Below are 15,080 nucleotides of genomic sequence, written 5' to 3'. Positions count from 1 at the left end.
TTTTTACTATTTTGACAAAATTTAGAAGGGAAGAAACTCCACTTAGATATCGATGAAATTGAATAAATAAGGGTTTTTCGGAGCAACTATCGTGAGAAAGTTTGCATATGAATTAGTAACTTCGGCTTCTGATGCGCATGACATGGTAGAATGATTTGAGATAGCTTGGACAACTTGGCCAACTGATTCATTTGAGGCGGTTGGCCATGGGTGTCTTAAGGGGACTGGATAACTGGGCCTTTTTGGGTTGTTTGCGCTGGTTGGGTTATTTTGAGTCATTGGCCGCGCGTAACGTGGGGAAAACTTTACCTAATTCTAAGATGGCGGATTTCTCTGAGCCCACCGATGAAGAACTAATATCCTCAGGAAAAAAAAGCACTTAAGAATAACAAATCGGCATTGCAACAGAGAATTGTGACTGGGAATAGATTTAGAGATCTAGGTATCACGTTTAATGGACTTAACCATGTTGCTGAGCCAGTTAGGAAGGAAAACTTTAGAGGGATTCGAGAGAGACTGAAGTATAAAATTGGTTAACTATATCCAATGGTACAGCGTTGGATGATTCCAGCGAAGTGTGCAATTGATCACTGGCTATCTCCTTGAATGAGCAATTGCACTCGTGGAGGGTCGTCTCCGATCTCCCTATGACACGAGAGGTTTTTAAACTTTTGCGTAAAGAGATTCTTGGACGAACAAGGTATGGTTTGGATGTAGAGGAGAAATTAAACCACATTCTGTGAGAATTACCTTTTTGAGTCTGATAAGATTCTACCTTTTATTTGACTGATTTGAAGGCTGTAAGAGTGATGGATTTATCAAGCAGCTTGGTGAAGGAAAGGAACAAGCAAAGCTAATTGTTAGCGAAGACAATAAAGGAGTGATGACCTTCAATGAAAAAGCTGCAGAGTGTTTACAAGTGAAATTGACAACTATGGCTATTGGAATTCGTTTGGAATTAGCCAGCACTAAATACAGAAAGTCACTTGTTTATTTCGACAGTAACTATTGAAACTGTTTAACTGTTGTTTTTAGTTTATGCAATTGAAATGATCATCACAATTACAACATGTACAAAGCTGCTGATAATGTAAGGAATAAAGTATGCATCTTCAATGACATGCACGCTTGTTGAATTTATTTTAAACAAAAAAATTCAGGCCCAGGGGATTTGGATGATGGTGAGCTCTGTTGTCACATTTTTTTTTCTTGTTTACAAAGGTAATTGGAGGATTTTGTTTTATATTCAGAATGTATTTAAATTATTTTTATTTTGGTATCAATATCTCACACTTTTATCTCAAGATACCAATATATATACTTTAATCAAAATACAGAATCCCACTCTCCCCTGGCCAAACCTGAAATTGTAACTGTTAGATGGAAATGATGTTACCTCCACAAACACAAAGTAAATAAATGGCTCGACACATCAGTCTTACCCAAGTTTTAGACACCACATTTGTAAAATAGATATCAAATATTGTTATTCGATCAAGCAATTCATATTGATTTAACGTTCATATTACATATAGCCTCTGGATATTGTGCCTCAGCATTGTTAGGTTCGCCGTTTTTGAAAAAAAAAAAAAACTAAGCAAACCACTATTGAAAGCACTGAAACTGAACTCTATGGCTATGAGCAACAGAAATGGACACTGGCCCAGTTGTGTGACAAAATAAATACGAGCATGTGTAAAATCACTGATATTTATGTTATGCTTTACATTTCTCTTTAGCATCTATAGAGTTGAGGAAAATATAACTGAAGTATCTGAAACTGTGAACATTGTAACCCAAGGTTTCTCCATGTACCTCCTGACAAATATTTCAGGCAGTCATTTGTGGGCTTTCTCTCCTTAACTGACTTTGACACTTCAGCCATGAATGGATGACCACAATAGTAGCACTTTTCATTGCTTTCAGACTTAGGAAAACCACAATAACAGTAATGCTTGGCTTTTTCTCTTGACAATTCACCAAGTGGAAATTGCCTTTTTGATGAACTATGAGGAGATCTCCGTGCGGGTTTCTCCTTTTTGGTCTTCTTCTCCCCATACTCACAGAATAAGCTGTACAGATCAGTCTCGACCCAGAATACAGAGATTTTCTTGTTTTTAAAACAAAAATTCAAACTTGAGTGCTCCCAGTTTTAAGGATGTTTTCACAAAAACAAAAGATAAACAACAATTCTAGGGAACTATGGTTTCATTGATTGGGTCATTTGATGGTGGGGTCACTAGCAGGATAATTGAGTCTTTGGAACAGATTGGTTCATTTGAGGCAGTCGGTTCATTTCCATGGATTGGGTCATTAGAGATGATTGGGTCACTAGAGATAATTGAGTCACTGGAACGCATTAGTTTATCTGAGACAGTCGGGTCATTTGCATGGATTGCTTCATCAGACATGGTTGGGTCACTAGAGATAATTGAGTCATTGAAACATATTGCTTCATTTAAGACAGTCCGGTCATTTGTGTGGATTGGGTCATTAGAGATGGTGGGGTCACTAGAGATAATTGAGTCATTGAATCTGATTGGTTCCTTTGTGGCACTGGGTCATTTGTGCGGATTGGTTCGTTAGAAATGTTGGGGTCACAAGAAATAATTGAGTCATTGGAACAGATTTGTTCATTTGAGGTAGTCCAGTAATTAACTTGGATTGGTTAATTGGAGATGGTGGGTCACTAGAGATAATTGGGTCATTGGAACAGACTGGTTCATATGAGACAGTCCTGTCATTTGTGTGGATAGGTTCATTAGAGATGGTGGGGTCACTAGAGATAATTGGGTCATTGGAACAGATTGGTTCATTTGAGACAGTTGGGTCATTTGTGTGGATTGGTTCATTATAGATGGTGCGTTCACTAGAGATAGTTGGGTCATTGGAACAGATTGGTTCATTTGAGACAGTCTGGTCTATTGCCTGGATTGGTTCATCAGAGATGACGGGGTCACTAGAAATAATTGGGTCATTGGAACAAATTGGTTCATTTGAGGCGCTCTAGTCTTTTGCCTGGATTAGTTCATTAGAGATGGTGGGTCACTAGAGATAATTGGGTCATTGGAACAGATTTGTTCATTTGAGACAGTCTGGTCTTTTGCCTGGATTAGTTCATTAGAGATGGTGGGGTCACTAGAGATAGTTGGGTCATTGGAACAGATTGGTTCATTTGAGACAGTTGGGTCATTTTTGTGGATTGGTTCATTAGAAATGGTGGGGTCACTAGAGATATATGGATCATTGGAACAGATTGCTTCATTTGAGACACTCTGGTCTTTTGCCTGGATTAGTTCATAAGAGATGGTGGGTCACTAGAGATAATTGCATCACTGGAACAGATTGATTCATTTGAGACAGTTGGGTCATTTTTGTGGATTGGTTCATTAGAGATGGTGGGGTCACTAGAGATAAATAGACCATTGGAACAGATTGCTTCATTTGAGACACTCTGGTCTTTTGCCTGGATTAGTTCATAAGAGATGGTGGGTCACTAGAGATAAATAGATCATTGGAACAGATTGCTTCATTTGAGACACTCTGGTCTTTTGCCTGGATTAGTTCATAAGAGATGGTGGGTCACTAGAGATAAATAGATCATTGGAACAGATTGCTTCATTTGAGACACTCTGGTCTTTTGCCTGGATTAGTTCATAAGAGATAGTGGGGTCATTAGAGATAAATATATCATTGGAACAGATTGCTTCATTTGAGACACTCTGGTCTTTTGCCTGGATTAGTTCATCAGAGATGGTGGGGTCACTAGAGATAAATAGATCATTGGAACAGATTGCTTCATTTGAGACACTCTGGTCTTTTACCTGGATTGGTTCATTAGAGATGGTGGGATCACTAGAGATAATTGCATCACTGGAACAGATTGATTCATTTGAGACAGCTGGGTCATTTGCGTGGATTGGGTCATTAGAGATGATGGGGTCAGTAGAGATAATTGGGTCATTGAAACAAATTGTATTTGGTTCATTTGAGACAGTCATGTCATTTGGGTGCCAGAGTCATTATTGGAACAGATTGGTTTATTTGAGGCAGTCAGGCCATTTGTATGGGTGGTCATTTTGTGGTAAGTTAGCAGCTATAAAAAATTTGAATACATTGGGACGATGTTACATTTCAGTAACCCCATCCACCTGAGTATTACACAGCTGCCGATTTTTCAAAAAATACTCACAACAAAATAGGATTGTTACATTTTTTCCTAATGTAATTTCATTTCACTCTGTACATCACAATTTTATAGCATATCTTTTACTTTTTTGCTGTCACATGGATATTTATTGAACTTGGATAGGAGTACTTTTGAAAAAAGTGCCTAAAACAAGAAGGGAGATATCAAGTAAATAGTTTATGTTACAGGAGTGGGAGAACCTTTATCAGACTTTAGCTATTCTGTTCAAGCTCCTAGGACAAAAATTTGAAAACTGTGCCTGACTTTCTAAATATAAGATCTTAAAAGCTCCTGATGTTATCATGATATGAATTCTCTTGTAGCTTTAGTACTTTTGCAGAGAAATGTTAACAAAACTAAATTCAATTTTATAACTTTCCATTGGTTTAAACAAACCTTTAGGCTCTTAAACTTCAGAAGTAATATCCATGACAGTTTCCCTCTTGAAATTAAAGTCATAACAATAATATTTGAGAAGAGGTACAAGACACCCTGCAACATTACAACATCAAACAAGTAAAATGCCACAGAACATGTACATTGTACTTGAATGTACAAAAGTTGAAAAGCCAACAACTTCAAATAAGAAATGGGAAATTTTTGCACTGACAGAAAGCAGCCTCAAAGTGTGACAATATTAACTTTCCTAAGTATTCCCAGCATTCTCTATAAAACATTAAAGCAAGATTCTGATGCAAATGGAAGACATTACAATGTACTTTTGTCCACAATAAAGTTGATCGGCATATAAAAACTTTGAGTGGATTCTCTGGACAGGCAAGTAAACTGCTGGTCCAGCATTCTCAAATTCTTTGCCAAACCAAACAGACAGGGGATTACCATAACTAAAGTCTTGCTTAGGCGACTTCAACCAGTCCACAGCAGCAAATGCATGAATGTTCTGCTGTCCCTTGATCTCCAAACTGTGAATAATGAAATAGCGAATTATTCCAGGCCTTATTCCAGGGTTAATAATTCCATTGTTGTCACACCATGAGGCAATTATTCCAGCATATTAAGGGCAAAGCCTAGAACCCGCTGTTGAACCATACCTCTCACCACCGATTGTTAAAGACTTATACTTCTTGTAAAGCACAGACACTTTCAGTGAGGCCTCTGTCTCTTTCAGATATAAGGTGAGGTAAACTTTAAGCAATGTACTCAATTCTGATTAGTCAAGACTTGCCAACTTGTATGTGCTCTCAAAACAGATTGATGTCAATCTGCCCACACAGATTCCTTGCCAAGTAAAGGACCAGAAGATGCTAGCATTAGTTGTGGAAATAGACTGGTTTCTTCAAGTCTCTCTTTGGATTCAAGCTGTGCTTTGCAGTTGGGCAGGAAGAGATAACTGTACTGTGTTGGTAAACTATATTGCATATTCGCCAGCGTTCCAGAAGTCACCAACTTCCGCATGATTTGTATTTCTACAGTCTTCTTGTTTGTGTGGTAAGATTCTAGAATGCCATTATATCTTTCGAAGCTAAACAGCCAAAATCCATAAATACTGCCATAATTTTCCACATTCTCTGAGGTGAGGGTGGAGATGCATATTGGGTGTTATGTACAGTTCTCCATTAATTTTCTCATAATCCTTGAGAAAATGTAACAGTTTACAATCTGCAGCCATCAAGTCTGTCCTATTTATACAGGGTCTGCAGAGCAGGCGGCATGCTAATACAAAGGATTGCCAATAATGAAGGTGTTGTTCAGGAAGCACATCTTTCAGAGCATACATTGAAAATAGAACTACAAAGTTTTTCCATTGGGCAGCAGTGTTAAGCCTCCATAAATAGATTTGATGTTTCCAGGTAGCCTACCAATGTCTGATAAAGATGAAACTTCTTCTGTCCTTGCTTCAGTGATCTGCAGTCCTTCTTTAGTGATTAGGGCATCTTTAATCCATTTAGTGAGGACCCTTTTAGCTGTTCCAAGAAACAAGTTGTGCCTAGGGTCAATTATACACATCTCTATACTTGCATAATAAGGGAGTTCTAACAGATTAGTGTATCTGCATCCAAGTTCACTTGCTAGCTTATCAGAAGCATACTGAGATTTACAGTTCTTAACTCTGTTTGCATCTCTTCTGTGCTGTTCAGAAGATCTTTTTGGCCACTGATTTCGGTCGTCAAAGCCACTGTAGTTCCTCTGTTCTCCAAAACCACCTGAAAAGATCTTGTAGCAATGAGAGCAGCCTCTCTCTGCACTGTGTCCAAGGAATCCACAAAGTTTCTGTGCTGCTGGAGTGTGGGATGCAAAACACAACAATGCTGCCAATTTTCCCATCATAAACATCTGCATACAGGTCTTCCCTGATTTTTCTTGTACGCCATTTTTCACAATCCTCCGCTATTCCTGGGCGTTTAAGTAATGACTCCAGAGAATCAATGATGCTCTTATAGCAATATGTCTTTAGAGCATAAAACCTGACACCACGATTTCTCACCACAACTTTCCATGCAAACTTGGAACCACAAATTCTCGGTTGTCTTGATCGTGGAAAAGCAACATGTTCTCACGTCCTTGCAAACATTTGGCGACCATCATTCACTACAATGTCATGCATGAGATAAGTTTTTGTGCATTTTGGACACACAGCATACTGTATAAAGTTGTTCCGATCAACTCTCAACATCTTTCGTGCTGAGTAGAGGGTGGTTGGCAGATTTGCTGCAAGAACTAAACACAAGCCTGTATGATCCTTGATCAAGTGACCAATGCAAAAAAACAATTGTTGTAAAAATTTCAGAACTTGCTTGAGGGCATTGTCACTCACATAATTCTTGTATTGCCAAACTAATAAAAAATAAACAAGCCATGTCGAAATGATCCCTGTGTGCTGCTGACATGTTCTTGGTGGTAAAGGCTGTGGTAGTTCTATCTCCTCAGAATGAAGAAATTCCTCAGTATCACCACTTTGTTCTGAGTCCGTATAATCTGTTCCACCATCTTCAAGGCAGCTACTTGGCTCATCAGAGAGGCTGTCAGACTCATCTTGCCCCTTTAAGAAAAGATGTGAGGTTTCCACTTGGTGAAGATAAAAGTAATATAAACTCAAAAAGTTTCCCTAGGAACCTTTCACAAACACATATACAATAGGAATACATCATAACAGAAATAGTGCACTCTATGACACTTAAAAGGACATTCATTTTAAATGTACAGCAGGTTTAACTTATTACATAACTCTTGGGGGGGTTCTCATTTGATGTTCTTGTTGGGCACATACTCAGTGCTGTGTAAACAGAACTGCACTCTTTACGAAATTCTCTACTTTGCAGGAAAAATCCCCAAACAGGCAGACACATGAAAAAATTATTTTTCTAAATGCCCAATGTGGGCTGAATTTCCTCACTTCAAGGCCCTGTTTGTTTGATAAGGGTTTAATCCGCTGGAATTGTGTACCATACATGTAAAACAAAAAGGGATTGAGCTTCCCATGATATACTGGCTCACTCCATGGTTAAGATACAGAAATGACACATATACACTGTGCACGTAATCAAGTAAACCGTACCTGTTGACCACCATTGTGAGAGTCAGATCGACTGCAGTCATCTGTGAGGTTGAGGAAAGAGAAAGGTAAGAAAAAGGTAAGTTTCTAATCCAAAATAACACCAATGAAATGTGTAGAAAACAAAAATAAAATGTACAGAAAAAGCAGTTGAAAACAATTGTTTTTTTTTTTTTCTTATCCTGTGAGTACGAAATAACTTTAAACTGGTTTGACATAGGAAGCTAAATAAATAAATTGAAGCAGTGTTCAACACTAACGCTTGCCCACTTACCTGGGGCAAGCTAAATTATACCTTGGGCAAGTGTGTAAGCTACACAGGTTACCCGTTTGGGCAAGTGGTTAAGGATAACACTCGAGCTGCTTGGACAAGAGTAAAATCCAACTGCTGCAGCAAAATCACCTGAACCCTTTTTTTGAAATTTCAGTTATGTGAACATAGAAGGAGAATGAAAAACAAGTACAAGTTTTGAAAATTCAATGAAGCATCACGCAAAGTGAGCTGGTGCTTTATTTTGGGCAACCAAATAATACACTCAGCAAGTAAAACTGGAGACGTTGTTGCCTCGAGGGCAAGTAAGCAGGAAAATTAGTGTCAAATAATGGTGAAGACAATCTTCGCTTTCGAGAGGATGCTGAAAAATACAGGACTTGACAAAGCAAGTAGATTTTTCGGTCAGGCCAGCAGTTAAAATTTTCTTTGCTAACTTGCCAGATGAACAAGCTGTCACTTAAAGGCCCATTTTCATCCGAGATCCTTTGCAGTCCTTTGTTTTTATTTTGGAATCGCGCTATTGTTAAATGGCGAACTCTGATAGTCATTCACAAACACTATTAAAAAGAAAAACAAAGATTTGGTGAAGAACACATTAAACAAATTTGCAGCTAAATATTTGAGACTGAAAAATCATAAATCGAGTCTGTGTATAACACTTGCACAAAGCTTACTTGATGTTGAAGGGAACTGTTCGGCTTCAACACTAAATAAAATATAAACAAATAACCAATATTGGCCAAAACTGATTTACTTTACGCATTTCAATTATAGAATAATGACTTGTACAAATGAGATCGCTTACATACATATCTCAGGATCTCAAGTAAAAATCAGTCAAATAATTATTCCCACCTCGAAAAAATCTCCCCAGAGTCTCTAGTTCCATCGTAGGAACAATCCCATAACATTTCTGCAAAAGCACTGTCTGTAGTGTTACCGAAACCCATTGTTGTTTTCCTTGCCCTCCATAAATCATACACAGACTCTCGAAGTCGAATAACCTTTGCCGAGCCGGGCAGACCCGGCCTTCCTCTAGACCGCTTCTTCGGCGGCATCAACTTTTCAAATGACGTTTTTCACCGTCATACATGTAAGAATTAAAAACTAGTTACTGATAGTTTGTTGTTCGCACATGATTCAAGATGGAACTTTGAAAGCCCTAATTAGTAAGATGGAAGAAGATATCAAAGCGATTCCGCAACTTCGAGGAAAATAGCGTACTTTTCATATATGAAAAATGATCTGGGCGCGCAAGGCATCTCGGTTGAAAATGGGTCTTTAAATAACAAAAATCAATTGAGCGTCACCGGTCGATCGACGGAAGAAAAGGAAAATAAAAATTGACAGTGGCTGTAAAGAAAATATAGCTCTTGTATATGTCTGATTTTACATAGTGAAGCACAGCTTTCGCAGACGAACGGTAAGAGTCTGGTATGAAAAAGGGAGAGAAAAAACCACTACTGCCCATGCTGAAACATGAAAAAAAAATTGTTTCTGAAACAAAACCTCGTACTTCCGTCCCCTCTAAGTCTGAATACATCAGCAGAAACATAACGAAAATATGTTTCCTACAGGTAACCTCGTATTTCCGTCGACGTTCTGCCTTATTACGGTAACGAAAAGAAGAGGAAAACGTGTTTTTGAAACGTAACCTTGTATTTCCGTGAACGTTTCGGTCTGACGGAAATATAAATAATTCCTGTTTCCGGAGCGTTACCTCGTGTTTCCGCACATGTAAACATGAAGTTACATATGCGGAAATATTTGTTTCCTTCAACAGACACCTGACGAAAACATGTAAAAAAGTGGATCAGATCCGTTGTTACGGCAGCAACGGAAACACGAGTAAACGTCACCAAACCGTCAGCGGAAACACGTGTTACCCATCGTGTTTCCACAACGGTTTCACAAATTTATTTCACGTTTCCGTTAACGGATTCTTGATATTTCGTCCTGAGTTAGGATCGAGATTGTTAAACTACAAAACAGGAAGTGCTGCAAGCGAGCTTATGGTCTAAACTATCGAACGTGGTGGCTCAAATTTTTCGCGACGTTTATTTCCTTGCACAAGACAAGCTTCTTTTCACTATGGACATTGCATCTCTCTATACTGTCATTCCTAGTTGCAAAGGTCTTCTGGCCCTCAAATTTTTTTTTTTTTTTTCATCTACACACTTTTAAGGAACCTAAATCTGAAACACTACTTCACTCAACTGAACTAGTGCTCACACTCGATTTTTTTTTCATTCGGGGAAACCTTTTGCAAACAAACCTATGGCGTAACCATGGGTGCCAAAAAGGGACCCAGCTATGCCAATCTTTCTGCAAGTTTTGTCGAACACCAATTTTTCAGCCGTTGTAGTGAGCAAGAGACTGCTCGTTTCGATGGCCAGAAATCAGTAGACATGATATGTCGATTTGGGACGCCAACATTGGACAACAGAGTTATGGCCATCGCTCTGATGGTGTGTTTTGTGTATATTTTGGACAGCCCAACCGCTTTGCTGATTTTTTTCATCATTTTTGCCAACGTTTAGACGCCTAATGGCCGTTGCTCGAACTACACGTCTTCTTCAGGGCTGAAATTTGCCTTTGGATACCGGAAAAACGCATTGCATTTCGGGTTTATCTTTTCAAGGTAAAGCTTTAGAGCCTTGTAGCTTTCGTATTGGTCTACAGTTTCGTACATTCTAGCTTCCTATTACCGGGATGATTCTTCGAAGCTTTATCATGGGCAATGGCTGCGAATTTTCGCCCGGCTGCCTCGACGCCAAAATTGACGCTTTTGGCTGTTAGATCTCTCTGTCCCCCGCGGCCTCTCCGGAAAAAGGAAAAGAACGATATGAAACCACACATTTTCTCAAAAGCGAGAGCGGGGAGGAAAGCGAAAAAACACCACTAGTTTATAGCTGTTTGAAATGCTCTTCTTCAATGGCAGGTTTGTGAGTTACGTTTTCCTTTCCGCTTCGTTTTAAATTGACAAGTTGCGCGTTTAATATTTGGTTTGACCGCAAAAGTCTCGGCTCACTTGCTAGTTGGAGCCCTTTGTTGTAGGGAGACGAGTTGAGATACCTGTCAATTCCGTGTCTAAATTCAAGCAAGGTGGATTTACCGTATAACTCCCCTTTCTGAGTTCGTGCTTCGGCATAAAATCGCCTTTGGTTGTAGTCCAGCTGACCAATCGTCTGTCTTCGAGCGGTGTTTGTTTAGTTTTCTCTGAGCACCATGCTGAAATTGAACGCGTGAATGGCTCAAAATAATTGATCTCTGCTACTTTCTTTATTTTGTACAGTAAAAGAACAGACAACTGAGGATTATAGGAAAGAAATTTTGTATCACTCACAAGTACAGTTTTGCCGGAAGCATTTAAACAGCTTCCCACGCCGGAAAAACTTTACAATGAACACTTGTACAGAATTTCATTATCGGTAAATCGCTGAAATACACTCTTTAAAATTGCTGCTATTTATTACTCACCTCAAGCAAAAGAAACTGACGTCAGCGTACAACCCACGGGCAAATGGATCGAGAATATAGGCTAATCAGAGCGCGCGCTTTTGCAGAGCTATGTTATAAGCGTACCAGTAGCTTTCCATGTTCAAATCATCTTGAGCAAGATCATTTGTTTGTCGCGACTGCCTCCATGCCACTGACGAAGGTTAATGAAATAATTACGTTGACAAAGAATATCGGATTCAAAACAGAATGGTGGTTAAGCTTAACGTATTTACCCTTCAATCTGGCGAAGGTGGTATGGAGGGAACTTGCAATGAGGCAAAACCTTCATAAACCTCTTTTCGACAAGAATTTTCCTTAAAAATGTAATTCCTGTCCCGGTGCTATTGAATTTTCATATTGTCTGATGTTTACTGTTGCACTATAATTCTATTCTCTTGGAATATTACCAATACAAAAAAATTTACTATTACTCAACTGAAGATTAACTATTTGATTATGGAAATCTATAGTTTAATTAGCTGGTAAGCCTTAACACTACATTGTCCTTATTCGTGCTTTTCAACTTAAGAGTTAGGAATCTAGCTGTGTCCCCCGTCACTGAACCAGGATGTACCCCATGGCTTTGATGTGCTTGTCTCCATTATCAGGCTGGTGTGTTGCCTCGTTTCCACAAGTATTGGAGTCATCATGCAGACCTCCTGTGCCAAAACCAATCCTGGAGTCACAAGAAGAGCAGTCGTTCTGCTGGTTAGCAGTGATGCCGATTCTTGCTTTGGATTGACGAAGTTGGCCTCCCACTGCATTGAATCCTTCCTTGTTGCAGTGCGGCTGCAACGATGCCTGTGAGCCAATCAATACCTCCCAATTTTTACGACCAAGTAAGGTGGCGCGGTATTCTCCATCAGCGATGAGAGAGTGGAGAGAGTCGGCATGCTTGTTGATGACAATGAATCTGAGGTAATTGCCGATCTTCATGCCGAGACAGATGTTGGAGAAGGATGTGTCCCAGTAAGTCGATAACTTTGTCTCTTGAAAGTCAAAGCCAGTCTTCCCTCCTAGAAGGTTGTAAGAACTTCTGTTCCTCCAAAATTGGTAAACGTAATGGAAAGTACTCTGAAATTTATATCAAATAATAACTTTTTGTTAATTCTTAAGTAATGGAATAACAGTAATAGCCTGTTTCAGGTTTCTATTCAGTGAAGACAGCCGAGCAAAGCTTGACCTTTTTCAGGAAAACATTTTGCCTATCCCCTTTCTCGCATCTTTGCATTGACCTTTATCCACAATAAGTTTCTTAGCCAATAAATTCATACCTTATTACCATTGATCATCATGACCGGCGTCCATCCTCCATCTCCGCATCCAAAGTCTCCCAGGTGACAAAAAACAGAAATTGGCTTTGAGTCTAAGTAAAGGGCAACCTCACCACTCTTTTTGGATCTATTGAATAAAATATCTCTTTAATAGGAAAGATGTAGCTGAAATTTGATGAAGGCCATGGCTTCTGCGTATTCAGTAAATGATACAAAGTACTTTCTGATTCCTTTCAAACGAGACTCTAGTGTGGAAGATTATTTTATTATCAAGGTTATTATTCTCAGTATTATTCTCAGAATTATTAGTACTATTACTTTCATGTTTTCCCTCTATAGTTCTCTTCGGCTTTGTTTTCGTCTTTAAATTAATGAATTACTGACTTACACATTCCGGTCGAAAATTTCCTTACACGTGGAGGTTGGAAAAAAAAGAAGGTATATCAACAGCAACAAAGCCTTTAGGAAGGAAAAAGAACGGGAGTGATGTAAAAACAATTTTTTCAAGGGGAAAATTTGTATGCAGAAGAGAAATATATAACGTTCAAATCCAAGTTAAATAGTGTCACTGGTCGCCGATTAGAGGGAAGAATACTCCCTTAGTACGAAAGTTATCGACTTCATTCATTTTTGATAGCTTTGAAATTCTTCATGGAGCGATTCCAATCGAGGACCAGAAGTAATCCACAGTTGTATTGGTTTCACTTTAGTACGCTTTGTGATTGTTCCAGATACTCACCATGCAAAACAGATCAAAGCTATCCCGACTTGGTTCCTCGTGTTTTCGTGGTGTCGGTGGGTGTCCAATGCGCATGATGAAACTGGAAGTAACGGAGCCGCGAATTTAAGATGCATCCAAACCACTCACGGCTTCGCCGTTCGTTCTCACACTACTTGAAGTTTCAAATGCACAGCAGAAGGCTGTTATTTACCCAAAGTAGCGTTTACAAACCCTTCAAGCTTCTTTTTAATTTGCTTTCTCAGTACTTCCTAACAAGGCTTTTATCGAATTTTTCCTTATTTATTATTCTTATTTTATGTTATTGTTTTGTTTTTTGTTTTTTTGTTTTTTCTCTCTATCAGTGTACATAAAAGAACGTCTCATTACTGATGTGTAAACAGAAACATCTCAAGAAACTAAGAAATACCGCAGGAAAAATATTACCCGAACGGCAGATATTTCCATCTCTGTAGTATCCTGGCTTGCATGTACAGTTGTACGATCCCTTGGTATTGTTGCACACTGCATCAGCACTACAGGTTTGTGTCCCTGAAGCACATTCGTTGATATCTGAATAAAGCACTTCATTAACAAGAATTTCATCACTTCAGTTAACTTTAAAACTAACGCAGATTTAAAAGCAGAATATGAACAAATGGAGACCCACGATGAATCCGATGTCATAAGAGTTTTCTAATTTTGCAGCAGCTCTCTTTGCAATGTAAGAGCACCATCAAGCCAATTAACGGGTTGGGAAATGATTCTTCTGCGCCATTATAGCCGTTACACTGACCTAAACTTTTACAGGTACTTTCATAGTACCCATGATTCCTATTCTATTCAAACCTTTTGTACGCCTTTCAAATTCACTATGTTTATATATATCTTTTAAGAATACAAATTCGTCGGTACTTTTGCTCGATGGTAACAATAGGAAACACTTACATTTACAACCATTTAGATAACATTATACTCTAAAACTAGGCTGTGTTTTACCAATGCAAGTCCGTCCATCTCCTGTAAAAATTCTGGTTTGCATCTGCAGCGATACCATCTCTTGGTATTGTTGCACACAGCATCTGCACTACAGCTAGATTTTCCGTCAGCGCACTCGATTCTATCTGTAAGATTCAAGGAAACTGACTCATAAAAGAAATTTCCCAAGCAAATGGGCTTAAAATGGTTTTTCGTTATTGTTTATTTCCTTTTTCGTCCAAAAAGCTAATCACGTTTACCTTTGCAAGTTCGTCCATCTCTAGAATATCCAGGTTTACATGAACAGTTGTAGGAACCCTTGCTATTATTGCAAACAGCATTCTCACTGCAGTCTTGGGTTCCTACAACACATTCATCGATATCTGAAAAGAGTCTTCACTAATTACTGCGTTATCACTGTAGTCAATTTTAATACTGAAACTGCAGATTTAAAAATAAAATGTGAACAATAAATTGAGACCTAAGTTGGATCTAATTTAGTGGCAGCTCTCTTTACCATACAAGAGAGCCATCAAGCCACTTTGGAGCTGATTATTGCAACAGATTACAATACGCGGGTCCTTAACTTTGACAGGTACCTTTAGAAGATGCATATAAAACCTCATTATCCT

The 15,080-nt window shown here is 38.8% G+C and overlaps 1 protein-coding gene and 1 pseudogene across 1 annotated transcript; both read right to left on the bottom strand.

Annotated features, from left to right (window-relative positions):
- Window positions 1-4,865: 4,865 nt before the first annotated feature.
- Window positions 4,866-10,669, bottom strand: LOC148729148 (uncharacterized; annotated as a pseudogene).
- Window positions 10,670-12,033: 1,364 nt separating this feature from the next.
- LOC148729147 (uncharacterized) lies at window positions 12,034-12,429 on the bottom strand. Its single transcript, XM_088725389.1, has one exon. It carries the CDS (start codon window positions 12,412-12,414, stop codon window positions 12,034-12,036), a length of 381 nt encoding a protein of 126 aa, XP_088581515.1. The 5' UTR covers window positions 12,415-12,429.
- Between the last annotated feature and the right edge of the window lie 2,651 nt (window positions 12,430-15,080).

The sequence above is a fragment of the Stylophora pistillata genome, chromosome 6, assembly GCF_964205215.1.
Source record: "Stylophora pistillata chromosome 6, jaStyPist1.2, whole genome shotgun sequence".
Taxonomy (NCBI): domain Eukaryota; kingdom Metazoa; phylum Cnidaria; class Anthozoa; order Scleractinia; family Pocilloporidae; genus Stylophora; species Stylophora pistillata.
The sequence above is the reverse complement of the archived record's forward strand: the minus strand, read 5'-3'. Positions and strand labels throughout refer to the sequence as shown.

Bases quoted from the DNA above. Each gene is read 5' to 3' on its own strand.
- LOC148729147 (XM_088725389.1), bottom strand. From the start codon at position 12,414: ATGAAGATCGGCAATTACCTCAGATTCATTGTCATCAACAAGCATGCC.